The sequence below is a fragment of the Bombina bombina genome, chromosome 4, assembly GCF_027579735.1.
Source record: "Bombina bombina isolate aBomBom1 chromosome 4, aBomBom1.pri, whole genome shotgun sequence".
Lineage (NCBI taxonomy): Eukaryota > Metazoa > Chordata > Amphibia > Anura > Bombinatoridae > Bombina > Bombina bombina.
The window spans coordinates 794,462,464-794,480,179 of record NC_069502.1 but is presented as its reverse complement, the minus strand read 5'-3'; the positions used below and the strand labels follow the sequence as shown (position 1 = coordinate 794,480,179).

The window sequence follows — 17,716 nt, the reverse complement described above, 5'->3', positions numbered from 1 at the left end:
ATTGCTAGTCTGTAAAAACATGTCTGACATAGAGAAAACTCCTTGTTCATTATGTTTAAAAGCCATGGTGGAACCCCATATGAGAATGTGTACTAAATGTATTGATTTCACTTTAAACAATAAAGATCAGCTTTTGTCTTTAAAAAATTGGCACCAAGTACATCAAGGACGCCCACAGCGATTACTTTACAAGACATGGCGGCAGTCATGGATAATACACTGTCAGCGGTATTAGCCAGACTACCTGAATTTAGAGGAAAGCGTGATAGCTCTGGTGTTAGGTGTAATACAGAGCATACAGACGCTTTAAGAGCTATGTCTGATACTGCCTCACAATATGCAGAAGCTGAGGAAGGAGAGCTTCAGTCTGTGGTTGATATCTCTGACTCAGGGAAACCTGATTCTGATATTTCTACTTTTAAATTTAAGCTTGAGAACCTCCGTGTTTTGCTTAGGGAGGTTTTAGCTGCTCTGAATGACTGTGACACAATTGCAGTGCCAGAGAAATTGTGTAGACTGGATAAATACTTTGCAGTGCCGGTGTGTACTGAGGTTTTTCCAATACCTAAAAGGTTTACAGAAATTATTAATAAAGAGTGGGATAGACCCGGTGTGCCGTTTTCCCCCCCTCCTATTTTTAGAAAAATGTTTCCCATAGACGCCACCACACGGGACTTATGGCAGACGGTCCCTAAGGTGGAGGGAGCAGTTTCTACTTTAGCAAAGCGTACTACTATCCCTGTCGAGGACAGTTGTGCTTTTTCAGATCCTATGGATAAAAAATGAGAGGGTTACCTTAAGAAAATGTTTATTCAACAAGGTTTTATCCTGCAGCCCCTTGCATGCATTGCTCCTGTCACTGCTGCTGCGGTGTTCTGGTTTGAGTCTCTGGAAGAGGCTTTACAGACAACGACTCCATTGGAGGACATACTTAACAAGCTTAGAGCACTTAAGCTAGCTAATTCTTTTGTTTCTGATGCCATTGTTCATTTGAGTAAACTAACGGCTAAGAATTCTGGATTTGCCATCCAGGCGCGTAGGGCGCTATGGCTTAAATCTTGGTCAGCTGACGTGACTTCAAAGTCTAAACTACTTAACATTCCCTTCAAGGGGCAGACCCTATTCAGGCCTGGTTTGAAGGAAATTATTGCTGACATTACTGGAGGTAAAGGTCATGCCCTTCCTCAGGACAGGTCCAAATCAAGGGCCAAACAGTCTAATTTTCGTGCCTTTCGAAACTTCAAGGCAAATGCAGCATCAACTTCCTCTGCTACAAAACAAGAGGGAACTTTTGCTCAGTCCAAGACGGCCTGGAAACCTAACCAGTCCTGGAACAAGGCAAGCAGGCCAAAAAGCCTGCTGCTGCCTCTAAGACAGCATGAAGGAACGGCCCCCTATCCGGTAACGGATCTAGTAGGGGGCAGACTTTCTCTCTTCGCCCAGGCGTGGGCAAGAGATGTTCAGGATCCCTGGGCGTTGTAGATTATATCTCAGGGGTATCTTCTGGACTTCAAGGCTTCTCCTCCACAAGGGAGATTTCACCTTTCACGATTATCTGTCAACCAGATAAAGAAAGAGGCATTCTTACACTGTGTGCAAGACCTTCTAGTTATGGGAGTGATCCATCCAGTTCCAAAGGAGGAACAGGGACAGGGATTTTGCTCAAATCTGTTTGTGGTTCCCAAAAAAGAAGGAACCTTCAGACCAATCTTGGATCTAAAGATCTTAAACAAATTCCTCAGAGTTCCATCATTCAAAATTGAAACTATTCGGACCATCCTACCTATGATCCAGGAGGGTCAATATATGACTACGGTGGATCTAAAGGATGCTTACCTTCACATTCCGATACACAAAGATCATCATCGGTTCTTAAGGTTTGCCTTTCTGGACAGGCATTACCAGTTTGTGGCTCTTCCCTTCGGGTTAGCTACAGCCCTAAGAATTTTTACAAAGGTTCTGGGGTCGCTTCTGGCGGTTCTAAGGCCGCGGGGCATAGCAGTGGCCCCTTATCTAGACGACATCCTGATACAGGCGTCAAATTTCCAAATTGCCAAGTCCCATACAGACATAGTTCTGGCATTTCTGAGGTTGCACGGGTGGAAAGTGAACGAGGAGAAGAGTTCTTTGTCCCCACTCACAAGAGTCTCCTTCCTAGGGACTCTGATAGATTCTGTAAAGATGAAAATTTACTTGACGGAGTCCAGGTTATCAAAACTTCTAAATTCTTGCCGTGTTCTCCACTCTATTCCGCGCCCTTCGGTGGCTCAGTGCATGGAGGTAATCGGCTTAATGGTAGCGGCAATGGACATAGTTCCGTTTGCGCGCCTACATCTCAGACCGCTGCAATTATGCATGCTTAGTCAGTGGAATGGGGATTACACAGATTTGTCCCCTTTACTAAATCTGGATCAAGAGACCAGAGATTCTCTTCTCTGGTGGCTATCTCGGGTCCATCTGTCCAAAGGTATGACCTTTTGCAGGCCAGATTGGACAATTGTAACGACAGATGCCAGCCTTCTAGGTTGGGGTGCAGTCTGGAACTCCCTGAAGGCTCAGGGATTGTGGACTCAGGAGGAGAAACTCCTCCCAATAAATATTCTGGAATTGAGGGCAATATTCAATGCTCTTCAGGCTTGGCCTCAGTTAACAACCCTGAGGTTCATCAGATTTCAGTCGGACAACATCACGACTGTGGCTTACATCAACCATCAAGGGGGAACAAGGAGTTCCTTAGCGATGTTAAAAGTCTCCAAAATAATTCGCTGGGCAGAGAAACACTCTTGCCACCTATCAGCGATCCATATCCCAGGTGTAGAGAACTGGGAGGCGGATTTTCTAAGTCGTCAGACTTTTCATCCGGGGGAGTGGGAACTTCATCCGGAGGTGTTTGCTCAATTGATTCATCGTTGGGGCAAACCAGAACTGGATCTCATGGTGTCTCGCCAGAACGCCAAGCTTCCTTATTACGGATCCAGGTCCAGGGACCCGGAAGCGACGCTGATAGATGCTCTAGCAGCGCCTTGGTCTTTCAACCTGGCTTACGTGTTTCCACCGTTTCCTCTGCTCCCTCGACTGATTGCCAAAATCAAGCAGGAGAGAGCATCAGTGATTTTGATAGCGCCTGTGTGGCCACGCAGGACCTGGTATGCAGACCTAGTGGACATGTCATCCTTTCCACCTTGGACTCTGCCTTTGAGACGAGACCTTCTACTTCAAGGTCCTTTCAATCATCCAGATCTAATGTCTCTGACTGCATGGAGATTGAACGCTTGATTTTATCAAAGCGTGGCTTCTCCGAGTCTGTCATTGATACCTTAATACAGGCACGAAAGCCTGTTACCAGGAAAATCTACCATAAGATATGGCGTAAATATCTTTATTGGTGTGAATCCAAGAGTTACTCATGGAGTAAGGTTAGGATTCCCAGGATATTATCTTTTCTCCAAGAGGGTTTGGAGAAAGGATTATCGGCTAGTTCTTTGAAGGGACAGATCTCTGCACTGTCTATTCTTTTGCACAAGCGTCTGGCGGATGTTACAGACGTTCAGGCGTTTTGTCAGGCGTTGGTTAGAATCAAGCCTGTGTTTAAACCTGTTTTTCCCCCATGGAGCTTAAATTTGGTTCTTAAAGTTCTTCAAGGGGTTCCGTTTGAACCTCTTCATTCCATAGATATCAAGCTTTTATCTTGGAAAGTTCTTTTTCTGATGGCTATTTCCTCGGCTCGTAGAGTCTCCGAGTTATCTGCTTTACAATGTGATTCTCCTTATCTGATCTTCCATGCAGATAAGGTAGTTCTGCGTACAAAACCTGGGTTTTTGCCTAAGGTGGTATCTACTAAGAATATCAATCAAGAGATTGTTGTTCCATCATTGTGTCCTAATCCTTCTTCAAAGAAGGAACGTCTTTTACATAATCTGGACGTGGTTCGTGCTTTAAAGTTTTACTTACAAGCTACTAAAGATTTTCATCAAACATCTGCTTTGTTTGTTGTTTACTCTGGACAGAGAAGAGGTCAAAAGGCTTCGGCAACCTCTCTTTCTTTTTGGCTAAGAAGCATAATCCGCTTAGCCTATGAGACTGCTGGACAGCAGTCTCCTGAAAGGGCCTTTAAAAATGAGGCTTCTGTTGAACAGATTTGCAAGGCGGCGACTTGGGCGGCGACTTGGTCTTCGCTTCATACTTTTTCCAAATTCTACAAATTTGATACTTTTGCTTCTTCGGAGGCTATTTTTGGGAGAAAGGTTTTACAGGCAGTGGTACCTTCCGTTTAAGTACCTGCCTTGTCCCTTCATCCGTGTACTTTAGCTTTGGTATTGGTATCCCACAAGTAATGGATGATCCGTGGACTGGATACAACCTTACAAGAGAAAACACAATTTATGCTTACCTGATAAATTTATTTCTCTTGTGGTGTATCCAGTCCACGGCCCGCCCTGTCATTTTAAGGCAGGTCAAAATTTTAGATTAAACTACAGTCACCACTGCACCCTATGGTTTCTCCTTTCTCGGCTTGTTTCGGTCGAATGACTGGATATGGCAGTTAGGGGAGGAGCTATATAACAGCTCTGCTGTGGGTGTCCTCTTGCAACTTCCTGTTGGGAAGGAGAATATCCCACAAGTAATGGATGATCCGTGGACTGGATACACCACAAGAGAAATAAATTTATCAGGTAAGCATAAATTGTGTTTTTGGGGGGCTTTTTTATTTTATTAGGGGACTTAGATTAGGTGTAATTAGTTTAAACTTCTTGTAATTTTTTTTTATTTTCTGTAATTTAGAGGGGTTTTTTTTTGTACTTGTACTAGTTATTTTTAGTTAATTTTATTTAATGTTAGGTAATTGTAGTTAATTAATTTATTTAATGATAGTGTAGTGTTAGGTGTAATTGTAACTTAGGTTAGGATTTATTTTACAGGTAATTTTGTATTTATTTTAGCTAGGTAGCTATTAAATTATAACTATTTAATAGCTATTGTACCTAGTTAAAATAAATACAAAGTTGCCTGAAAAATAAAAATAAATCCTAAAATAGCTACAATGTAACTAATAGTTATATTGTAGCTATCTTAGAGTTTATTTTATAGGTAAGTATTTAGTTTTAAATAGGATTCATTTATTTAATTATAGGAATATTTATTTAGATTAATTTAAATAATATTTAAGTTAGGGAGGGGTTAGGGTTAGACTTGGGTTTAGGGATTAATTCATTTAATATAGTGGCGGCGGTGTAGGGGGGTAGCTTAGGGGTTAATCAATGTACTGTAGGTGGCGGCGGCGTAGGGGGGTAGATTAGGGGTTAATCAATGTACTGTAGGTGGTGGCGGTGTAGGGGGGGGGCAGGATAGGGGTTCATAAATGTAATGTAGGTGGCGGAGGGCTCCGGGTGCGGCGGTTTAGGGGTTAAATTTATTTTCGGTGGGGTCCGGGATTGGCAGGATAGGGGTTAATAACTTTATGTAGGTGGTGGCGGTATAGGGGGCGGAATATTAGGTATAATGTAGGTGGCGGCGGGGTCCGGGAGCGGCGGTTTAGGGGTTCATATATTTATTATAGTGGCGGCGGGGTCCGGGAGCGGCGGTTTAGGGGTTAATAAATGTATTATAGTTGTGGCGGGGTCCAGGAGCGGCAGTTTAGGGGTTAATAAGTTTATTTAGGTGCGGGGGGCTCCGGGACCGGTGGTTTAGGGGGTAAAACAGTATAGTATAGTGTGGGTGCTTAGTGACAGGCTAGCAAGAAAGCTGCGAATAAGCCGATGAGCAGCGAGATCGATGACTGTTAGTTAACAACAGTCCGCTGCTCATCGCACCATAGTTGGTGCGCGGCTTTTTGACAGCTTTCTTGATAAATTTGGCAAACGTATTCAGGTTCGCGGCGGCGATGTTAGGCGAGCTTAGGCGAGCGTTTTGGGGCCGGCGAATGCTAGAAAGTAGACAGCTTGATAACTAGAGGCCATTGTGTCTAACATCAATCTTAACCACATTATTAAAACTGCTATTTGATATCTGGAAGTTAACATTACTCACAGGGAGTAATTTATGTCATCCTCCAGAGTTCAGTCTGCTACATAATACCAAATTAGTTGTTCTCAGCAGCTGAGGTTCATTAAATATTATATTCTTATTTTGCAGATTTGTTATTCCTGACAGTATGTTTGTCATCACCTGCCCAATACCTGTGTATGTATGTTTGTCTCCTTCCCAATACCTGTGTATGTATGTTTGTCTCCTTCCCAATACCTGTGTATATATGTTTGTCTCCTTCCCAATACCTGTGTATGTATGTTTGTCTCCTTCCCAATACCTGTGTATGTATGTTTGTCTCCTTCCCAATACCTGTGTATGTATGTTTGTCTCCTTCCCAATACCTGTGTATGTTTTGAGTGTGTGTCTCCATTTCAGTATCTGTGTGTGTGTGTATCCTGCCCAATACCTGTGTATGTGTGTGTTTGTCTCCTGCCTAATACCTTTGCAGTGCTCTTAATAGAAAATTTTGCCAGACAGGTAGCATTATGCAGTAGCAGATGGGGGCAGTGTAATATTTTCTAATATTATATCATATTATTTTCTATCAAAAGCACAAATAATTGCATAATTTAACATAAATGTATTTAAGGAAAATTTGTGCAATAAAAAAATGAAAAGTTTTAATATTAGCTAAGTTTAGCTTAATATTGGCTAAAATTTTAGCCGGTTGGTCAGTGTAATCATCCGGGTAGTGCACCTTCTAAAAAGGTTAAAGGGAAGAACACTGCCTGTGTGTGTGTTTGTCTCTTACCCAGTACCTGTGTGTGCGTCTGAGCCTACCTAGGCATCCTTATCAACAAAGGACATCAATAGAATGAAGCAAACTAGATAATAGAAGTAAATTGGAAAGTTGTTTCAAATTGTATGCTCTGTCTGACTCATGAAAGAAAAAGTTTGGGTTTCATGTCCCTTTAAGGGTTAAAATAAGAGAATGGTTTTGAATAAGAGAACATGGTGAGTACTAACCCTGCTCTTGTAGTTGTACCCAGAAGTTTATGTCTCTTTAATCACACCTGATGCTACAGTGTCACAGCTGTATCTGATACTGTACATACATTTATTATCTCATGATAAAACGCAAAATCAAATTGAATAATATCTGTTGCGTGTATGAAACAGCAGTAGTTAAACCTGTTGTAAAGACACAGAAGTCATAATGAAAGTTGTATTATTCAGAGACAGATTAAATAACACCAATCCAGTGTACTTTTATTATAAAATTGACCTAATTATCTTTATTTCCACTCCCCCTGTATCATGTGACATCAGCCAATCGCAAATGTATATACGTATATTCTGTGAATTCTTGCACATGCTCAGTAGGAGCTTGTGAGTCAAAAAAATAAAATGTAAATATAAAAAGTGCACATTTTGTTAATGGAAGTAAATTGTACATTTGTTTAAAATTGCATGCATCTCTATCTGAATCATGAAAATGCAATTTTGACTTGAATTTCTCTTTAAACTTAGCTCCTTTTTATTAGAGCATACTGAGTTAGACACAGGAGTGTTCTCTATATATGGCAGCATTGTCTGTAACAGTATTATAAATACACATGCACATGTCTGAGCATACTTAGGTATTCTGTCATGTAAAGGAGCTAAATTTGAACAAAAGGCACAGCATTGCTTGTTTTTACCCTAGCTGTGTGCATCTACAGAGCAGACAAGGTCACTGTGTGCAGCATTGAGGCAGCTAATATTCTGTTACCGCTGGTTACATAAACTTATTATATACAATATGGTGCAGCACTTCAGTGCGTAGCTGAGGGCAGAAGTATGTGCGGCGCTGAGGCAGCTAATATTCTGTTACCGCTGGTTACATAAACGTATTATATACAATATGGTGCAGCTCTTCAGTGCGTAGCTGAGGGCAGAAGTATGTGCGGCACTGAGGCAGCTAATATTCTGTTACCGCTGGTTACATAAACGTATTATATACAATATGGTGCAGCTCTTCAGTGCGTAGCTGAGGGCAGAAGTATGTGCGGCACTGAGGCAGCTAATATTCTGTTACTGCTGGTTACATAAACTTATTATATACAATATGGTGCAGCACTTCAGTGCGTAGCTGAGGGCAGAAGTATGTGCGGAGGTGGAAGTGTTCTGCTCCATTTCCCAGTGTTCTTCCCGATCACTGTAGCTTGTATTGTTCAGGAGTCTAGCTGGTACTTCCTCTCACTAGTATCTCCCTTATATGTCTGTCCTTTCTGGTACACAGCAAGCTGCTTCCTAATTGCCCAATTCTGTGTGGCTCTGGGGCGACTTTTCCTCCTTCTTGAATTACACTTGTTGTGACCAATCTACCTATAGTGTAATAATGAATTCAGCCTCCCAGGTTTACTGCACACTGACACCTCTATTAGTATCTCCTGCTTAGCCCTGTATTGTGGATCTCACAAACCACAACACTTACATGTGTACAAAGATACAAAAAGGAAACGGACAGCAAACTTACTCTTTAGGTTTGCTCTGCAGCCTTTATTATATCAGTAATATAGACTGTTATACACAGGATCCTTCATCAGAGAGCGCTATTGACATGACACAATAGCACACATTTACCTATCAGGAGGATTCCTCAAGGGTCCTCCCTCTTGTTAGTTTGGATCAAGAAATTAGATACATACAAAATGACTGCAATATTCAAAGCTGCTAGTTTATTTGGACCTATAGCTGGTCCCTATTAATGCTTAAGGTGGAAGAGATTTTTGTATTTGTGCTTCTGTGCTTCATTCTTTGTTAGAATTTTTAACTAAATTTCAATTTGTGCCAATTAAGGCTAGATTACAAGTGGAGCGCTAATTTTATCATGCCCGGAAATGAACAAATTTGACCGCTTGCGGCCGCGCAATAAATAACAAGTGGCTGGTTATTGCTACCGTGAGCTAGCGTTAGCAATTAACTCTTAAAAAAAAATTGACCATAGATCAGATATCTGATTAATTTTATAAATATGCTCAAAATGCCCCCAAAGTACAGTGTAGTGTATTTTATTAAAAAATAAAAATTGTGGCATTTTTATTTTTTTAATAAAATAACTGCACTGGGCAGGATTTTGAGGGTAAAGTTGGTGGCAGTGGGGTGTTTGCTTATATACACATACACCAGTGACGTGCAGTAATAGGAGGCAGGGGAGGCAGTGCCGCCCCTGTCCAATGAGGGGAAAAAATGTTTTCAAATAATATTTATTTTTTTTAAAAAAAGTGTTTTTTCATCTTATTAATTTATTGGTCACGCCCACCCTCGCCCCAAGGGTACCCCCCCCCCCACCCCCGATGGTGATTACTCATTAATGTAGTTACTATGCGCTGTGCGCTTGCGCTGCAAATTCAACATCCATTGTTGCGCAATTAGGAGGCAGTGAGCCGGTCCGCTGCCCTCCATTAATTGCGCAACAATGGATCTAAATAACTGTCTGCTGCTCACTACAGAGCTGCGCCACCCGCTGGTGACTTACCGGGCTGTCACACAAGCTCCATTGGAGGCGGTTATCAATACCGCCTCCATGATGAGCTACATCACATGAGCCAATCAGGAGTTCAGCAGCACTGCGGGGAGGCGTGCCTGCTGGGCTGCTGATTGACAGGTGTGGGACTGGGTCATGACGTAGCGCCGATACATCAGACTGGCGGGAAGACCCGATGCTGCAGCTGCCGCAGCCTAGCTAACTAACTAATTTAGTTATGGGCCTTGTGTTGTGGCTGTCTGTGGAGGAGGGCTGCCCTGGAGGACAGGACTGTGCTGCCTGGAGCCTGGAGGAGACTCAGAGGACTGAGGAGGAGGATGGTGGTGGACGGAGGAGCGGAGCCAGTGCCACGTGGGTGCCTGAGGCTGTGAGACAGTCAGTGTGACACTGACGACCTGACCGGATTCTTTCTCAGGTAAGTTCATAAAATGTGGCAGGGGCAGCGGCGGCGCTATTATAGGGGGACCGGTGGAGCAGCTGTCACTCATGTGATACCGGGCTGGCCGCACTAACAGTTATTTTCTTCCTGCAGCATGGGACATATTTTGCAGGTGGTGTTAAATGCCTAGTATTGAGACACTGCAAATCTGCTATGATTGATTGTGCCAGGAAGCCTCAGAATGGGGTGTGAGTGAGCCTGTAACTCCAGCCATTCTGCACTAAACACATATTGCACTGTTACATATGGCAGACTGGCAGGTATGCAGTAGGGCAAAATGCAGAAAGAACCTGGTTATGTGTTTTCTGCATCTGCTTTCAAATGAAATAAATTGTGATGTGTGTTGGGAGGGGGGGGGTAGCAGCACAGCAGGTATAAAAATGCATTTCAGTGGGAATTTAACTTAAATTAACAGCACTAAATAATGTAAGTTAAATTCCCACTGAAATGCATTTTTATACATGCTGTGCTGCTACCCCCCCCTCCCAACACACATCACAATTTATTTCATTTGAAAACAGATGCAGAAAACACATAACCAGGTTCTTTCTGCATTTTGCCCTACTGCATCCTTGCCAGTCTGCCATATGTAACAACAAATGCAACAGTATATGTGGTAAGGTTTAGTGCAGAATAGCTGGAGTTACAGCACAGGCTTTTATTTGCTGGTCATTCCATAACCACAAGAAAGGGAACCTCCAGCTTATAATGCCTCTGATGCTATCACTAACTCAAGCATCAAAGAAAAAGTAACCCAGGTTTGCTTTTCACCCTCACACTTTTTTTTAACATTCTGTGTGTGCTATTATTTCTTGCAATATGGCAGCAATTTCAGTATCACTGTAAAAAAAAGCACATTACAGTAGAGCAGTTATAGTAGAACAGACAAGTAAGCAGTTTATTGGAGTACTATGTTTCCAAAGCTTTACCTAATCTGCTCTGCCTCTAAACACCTATTGTAAATAGCACACCAGAAACTGGAATGTTCCCAGGAAAATACTAGGGACAGTTTATAAGTATGAATAAAGTGTTTCAACATTTTACTTCTGAGCCTATATTCAGCCCTTTGCTGATGCATTTTTTATACTTAATTACCAAGTCCATACCTCAGGGCAGATGTTTACTTCCAGGACAATTGTACTAACAGATAGGAAGCCATTATACTGGGATTGTCCTAGCAAAATAGGGACAGTTGAGAAGTATGAGAAAGTGGCTCATATGATAAAAAACCCTACATTTTAACACTTTCACTTCTGAGCCTTGGCTGACAGTTTTTGAACTCTATGCAAAATTAATTTCATTTTTATGTATTGAGGCCTATACTAATCCATTAGATGATTTGTGCAAAGTGAGTTTAAGATCATTTAGATTTATAAGATAACCTAACTATTACATACTTTTTGAGTGGCTTCTCACTGTGCAGGTAGTTGTAGTACTTAATAAATTGCTTTTTTTTATCAGTAAATAGTCTCTAATTGTAGATACATATTGATTTATTAGAAAAAATATAAAAAAAGTGTGAGGGTGAAAAGCAAAGCTGGGTTACTTGATCTTTGATGCTGGTGCCCCTATAGCACACAGAATCTCAAAGATGATCTCATATATGCACAGGGAGGGACTGGGTAATGGGTATATTTAATTACTATTCTCAATCTCTTCTCTAAACAGTGTCAGTGATGATGACCATATAAGTTACTATTGAGGTCTGTCAGTCATATGAAAGCTATCATTTTATTAGAAAAACCTGAATTATTTTACAGTCCGTGTACACACCCCTAGAAAATACTCCTGAAAGTTTATTTACTTTTATATGGCCAATTAGGAACATTTATAAATGAGCCACAGCACATATCAGCCAGTCACTGTACAGCATGTATAATGCTAGGGGGGATGAAAATGGCAATATTATATATTATGGGAGAGTGTGTGTGAGGGAGAGTGCCTGTGTGTTTTTGTGTAAGTAAGTGAACTGTGAGGCAGTGAGTTTGTGTGTGTGAGAGAGTATGTCTATGTGAGAGAAAGGGTGGGGGAGAGTGTGTGTTTTGGAGTGTGACAGAGAATGTGTGTTTGAGGGAGTGTTTTTCTTTCTTTCAGTTATTCCATTCATTTTGCTCCATGTTGCATAAGACTATAGACCCTATACACCTTTTTCATGTCTCTTTTTAATGGTAAAATAGTGCTGCCATATGTCACTTTGAATATTATAAACGGCATACAATTTCAAACGTTTCAACTTACTTCTATTAACATTTTGCTTCATTCTTTTGGTATCCTTTATTAAAGGAGCAGCAATGCATTGTGGGGAGCTATCGGAAAACAATGGTAAGCCATAGGCTGAAGGTGTATATGTGCAGCAGCCACCAATCAGCAGCTAGTTCCCCAGCTCTTGAGCCTACCTAGGTATGCTTTAAAATAAAGGATACTAAGAGAACAAAGCAAATTAGATAATAGAAGTAAATTGGAAAGTTGTTTAAAATTGCATGGTCTATCTAAATTATAGAGTGTTTCTCAGGCGTATCATGGCCAGTGCCTCACCAGCCTCTGACCTCACCGCACGTCACTGACATACACTCACCAGCCACTTTATTAGGTACACCTTGCTAGTACCGGATTGGACCCCCTTTTGCCTTCAGAACTTCCTTAATTCTTCGTGACATAGATTCAACAAGGGGTTGTAAACATTCCTCAGAGATTTTGGTCCATATTGACATGATAGCATTATGCAGTTGCTGCAGATTTGTCGGCTGCACATCCATGATGCAAATCTCCCGTTCGACCACATCCTAAAGGTGCTCTATTGGATTGAGATCTGGTGACTGGAGGCCATTGGAGTACATTGAACTCTTTGTTATGTTCAAGAAACCAGTATGAGATGATTTGAGCATTGTGACATGGTGCATTATCCTGCTGGAAGTAGCCATCAGAAGAGGAATACACTGTAGTCATTAAGGGATGGACATGGTCAGCCACAATACTCAGGTAGGTCGTGGCCCAAAGTGTGCCAAGAAAATATCCCCCACACCATTACACCACCACCACCAGCCTGAACCGTTGATACATGGCAGGATGAATCCATGCTTTCATGTTGTTTACGCCAAATTCTGACCCCATCTGAATGATGCAGCTGAAATTGAGACTCATCAGACCAGGCAAGTTTTTACAATCTTCTATTGTCCAATTTTGGTGAGCCTGTGCGAATTGTAGCCTCAGTTTCCTGATCTTAGCTGACAGGAGTGCCACCCTGTGTTGTCTTCTGCTGCTGTAGCCCATCTGCTTCAAGATTCAACGTGTTGTGCATTCAGATATAGTATTCTGCATACTTTGGTTATTTGAGTTACTGTTGCCTTTCTATCATCTCGAACCAGTCTGCCCATTCTCCTTTGACATCAACAAGGCATTTTTATCCACACAACTGCAGCTCACTGGATATTTTCTCTTTTTTGGACCATTCTCTGTAAACCCTAGAGATGGTTGTGCGCGAAAATCCCAGTAGATCAGCAGTTTTTGAAATACTCAGACCAGCCCGTCAGCAAGTAGTCTTCACCACATCTAGATGCCTAAATGCATTGAGTTGCTGCCATATAATTGGCTGATTAGCAAGAACGAGGCTCCCATTAGCGTCACATTAGCATTGGCTGGTATTACACAGTGGAGCTCTGATATCGCTTGCAGGCAAGCGATGTTTAGCGCTGCACTTGTAAGCTAGCCCTTAATTTCCAAATATAAAAGTGAATCAATATTACCTATTGCTATAAGTGTGATTAATTAAAAAAAATAACAAAATATGATATTAGATAACTTATTTTATGCAAAAAAAAACCTTAAAGGGTCAGTCTACACCAGAATTGTTGTTGTTTTAAAACATAGATAATCTCTTTATTACCCATTCCCTAGTTTTGCATAACCAACACAGTTATATTAATATACTTTTTACCTCTGTGATTATCTTGTATCTACGCCTCGGCAAACTGCCCCCTTATTTCAGTACTTTTGACAGACTTGCATTTTAGCCAATCAGTGCAGGCTCCTAGGAACTTCACGTGTGTGAGCACAGTGTTATCTATATGACACACATGAACTTACACCCTCTAGTGGTGGAAAACTGTCAAAATGCCCTGAGTCGGCCTTCAAGGGCTTAGAAATTAGCATATGAACCTCCTAGGTTTATCTTTCAACTAAGAATACCAAGAGAACAAAGCAAAATTGGTGATAAAAGTTTATTGGAAAATTGTTTAAAATTACATCACCTATCTGAATCATGAACGTTTATTTGGGACTAGATTATCCCTTTAAGCCTTATTGTTTAACAAAAAAAGAAAGTAGAGGGAGAAATGAGCTGTGGCTTAAAGTACAAACGTCTGTTATATAAGTTTATGTTACGCCATGTACTGTGTACTATCAGGTAACTTCCTGCTATAATTACAGGGCATCTAGAGGAAAACTCGGGCACTGGGCTATTAAATGTGAAGGAAGAGGATGAGACAGATGACATGAATAGTCATCAGACTGAAATACATTGCTCCCTCCCTGCCGGTGAGTAGTAATACGTGAGAGTCTGCCGGGGCTGTGCACACAGTTACTGCTCTCCCTTGTAGTTTACTGTCTGCTTTATAAGCGCAGATAACACAATGAGTTTAACCCTTGTTTAGTTCATGTTGTATTTTTATACTGGAATAGAGCGGATCACAGCCATAAAAAATAAGAGAGTGAAATAGTAAAGAGTGAGTGTATTTGGTGCAATTGTCTGTCTGGGAAATACACAATCTATTTTATTGTAAAGTTATAAACACTAGATCATGGGATATAAAAACTGAATCTGCTTTATTTGTTCAGATGAAGATAACGCTGATATAGTGAAAGTTGGGATAAAAGAAGATCTGTTTGTGAGACGTCAGCTGGGAGCGACGGATATGGAAACCAGTGACAGTATCAGCCCAGGTGAGTGTGCACATGTGTTGTGTGTGAGGTACATTGCTTACAGGTGAGTGTGCAAGTGTGTTATGTGTAAGGTACGTGGTTTACAGGTAAGTGGGCACGTGTGTTGAGTGTGAGGTACGTGGTTTACAGTTGAGTGTGCACATGTGTTGTGTGTGTGAGGTACGTTGGTTACAAAGAAATGTGTATGAATGTTGTGTCTAATAAATATGAGTTACAGGTAAGTTTACACATATATTTTGTGTGAGGTACATGAGTTAAGGTGAGGAAACTAATTAAAGTATAAGCCCATTTGAGTGTTCACTTGTATGAGGGAAGTGGGTTACTGGTAATTGTGCACGTCTGTTAAGTGTGAGGTACGTAGGTTACAGGTAAGTGTTCATGTGTGTTGTGTATGTGGGTTACAGGAAAGTGTTCATGTGTGTTGTGTGTGAGGTATGTGGGTTACAGGAAAGTGTAAACATGTGTTGAGTGTGAGGTATGTAGGTTACAGGTAAGTGCACATGTGTTGTGTGTGAGGTATATAGGTTACAGGTAAGTGTTCATGTGTGTTGTGTGTGAGGTATGTGGGTTATAGGAAAGTGTTCATGTGTGTTGTGTTTGAGGTATGTGGGTTACAGGAAAGTGTACACATGTGTTGAGTGTGAGGTATGTAGGTTACAGGTAAGTGCACGTGTGTTGTGTGTGTGTGAGGTATGTGGTTACAGGTGAGTGTGCACATGTGTGTGTGTGTGAGCTACATTGGTTACAAATAAATGTGCATGCATGTTGTGTCTAAAAAATATGAGTTACAGGTAAGTATACACATATATTGTGTGTGAGGTACATGACTTAAGATGAGGAAACCAATTACAGTATAAGTCCATTTAAGTGTGAACTTGTGTTGTGTGAGGGAAGTGGGTTACTGGTAAGTGTTCTTGTATGCTGTGTCTGAGTACTGCAGGTTACAGGTAAGTGTGTACATATGTTGTTGCAGTTGGCTGCACATGTTTTATATCTGAGGGACACAGGTGAGTGTGCATGTATGCTGTGTCTGAGGAGTGGGAATTATAGATGAGAGTGTATGTATCTTGTGTCTGCGGTACATGGGTTACAGGTGAGTGTGCATCTATGTTGTGTTTGCAGGTTACAGGTGAGTGTGCACATATATTGTGTCTGCAGGTTACAGGTCAGTGAGCACATATATTGTGTCTGATAGACGCAGGTTACAGGTTAGTGAGCACGTATGTTGTGTCTGATAGACACGAGTCACAGGGGAGTGTACACATATGTTGTGCCTAAGAAATGTGCATTATAGGTAAGTGTGCATGTGTATTGTGCCTAATAGATGCAGGATAAAGGTGAGTGTGCATGTGTGTTGTGTCTGAGAAATGTGGATTATAGGTAGGTGTGCATGTTTGCTATGTTTGAGATACATGGGTTACAAGTGCGTGATGTACACAAGTTATAGGTGAGTGTGTTTTAACATTGTGTGTGAGGTACTGTCAGGTTCTGCCTGGTTCAACCCATTTTTCTCCTAGCTACACCCACTACTTTCTGATTTGTTCCTCCTTCTTTAAGAGTGCCGCTCACCTGTTACACCTTGCTCAGTATTGATGATCTTCGCTACAGAGAGGATTACCTGCCTGCTCAGCCTTTTCCTTCTCTACCTTACTATTCGGAGTTCTGAGCCTTATCCTAAACAGCAACTTCTACTTTGGAATTTCATTCACAGCCTCTCTCTCTCTGCTTGTGGGGTAAAGTACCTATTGTATTTTTCTATTGCCTCTCGCTGCTTTCTTTTTACCGCAGCTCATACCCTCAGTGTTCATTCAGCCTGTCAGTGAGATTCTCCCGATTACGCTACACTGCGTGACGTCACTTCCGGGTCTGCTCCGGTCTCACTCTAACTACTCTGATTCACCTACGAAGGTAACCCTGCTTGCTCTCCCGGCTGTCTGCATTACCAAGGTACAGGGTACAAGGTGCTAAACATCATATCTCATAACGTATGTACTGAGTCTTGTATTAAAGATAAGAAGTTTAATCATAAACTTTAAAGCCTTAACCGCAACTTCACTTGTCTGGTCCTGTTGCTCAAAAGCTGCCTGTCTGAATCTTTATCTTGTTCTCATTACTCCTGTTATTATCTAAGGGTGATCTTAACAGTATATTATTTTCTTATTCACTTTCTGCTGAATAAGTTATCAATGCTTGTTATATTATACTTACTCACATGACTGAAGGAAGCCTTTTCAGAAATAGAGGTTTTAGACAGTCCTGTGTAACATACATATTATTATTCATTCTGCAGTTGTGTTCCACCTATACATATATTCACTAGTTCCTGATATAATACTGAGCCAGAAAATATGGAACCAGCAGACCTACATCAAATAGTATATAACCTCAATCAAAAGGTAGATCAACTGGCACAAGGCCTGCATGATTTACAAATTGAGAATGCTGCTCTGAGAAAAGTAATTACAGACTCTATCTCTATAAAGGGGAATCAGACTGAAACTGTTATTGAACCTCAAGTCTCTCTTCCAGACCTCTTCTGTGGTAACATAAAGGCATATAGGCAATTTAAAAACGCCTGCCTTTTATTGTTTTCAATGAAACCTAGGACTTACCCGACTGAGAGAGTGAAAGTCCTCACTACAATCTCCTTTCTCAGAGGGGATCCTAGAAATTGGGCTGATAAATTCATAGAGAACCAGGATCCCATTCTCGGATCCCTTGTAGACTTTTTCACAAGTATGGATGAAATGTTTCAGGACACAGATATTCAGCTTACTGCTGAGATGAGTTTGAGGAGTTTAAAACAAGGAAAGAGACCTGTGGAGGACTATATCACAGACTTC

General features: G+C 41.4%; 1 protein-coding gene across 1 annotated transcript in view; it reads left to right on the top strand.

Annotated features, from left to right (window-relative positions):
- Nucleotides 1-17,716, top strand: part of LOC128657866 (gastrula zinc finger protein XlCGF26.1-like) — a 169,423-nt gene that overhangs the window by 16,142 nt on the left and 135,565 nt on the right. Inside the window, exons 2-3 of the mRNA XM_053712296.1 lie at nt 14,361-14,468; nt 14,769-14,873. Coding sequence (XP_053568271.1) covers nt 14,361-14,468; nt 14,769-14,873 — 213 coding nt within the window. The remainder of the gene's footprint in view (nt 1-14,360; nt 14,469-14,768; nt 14,874-17,716) is intronic.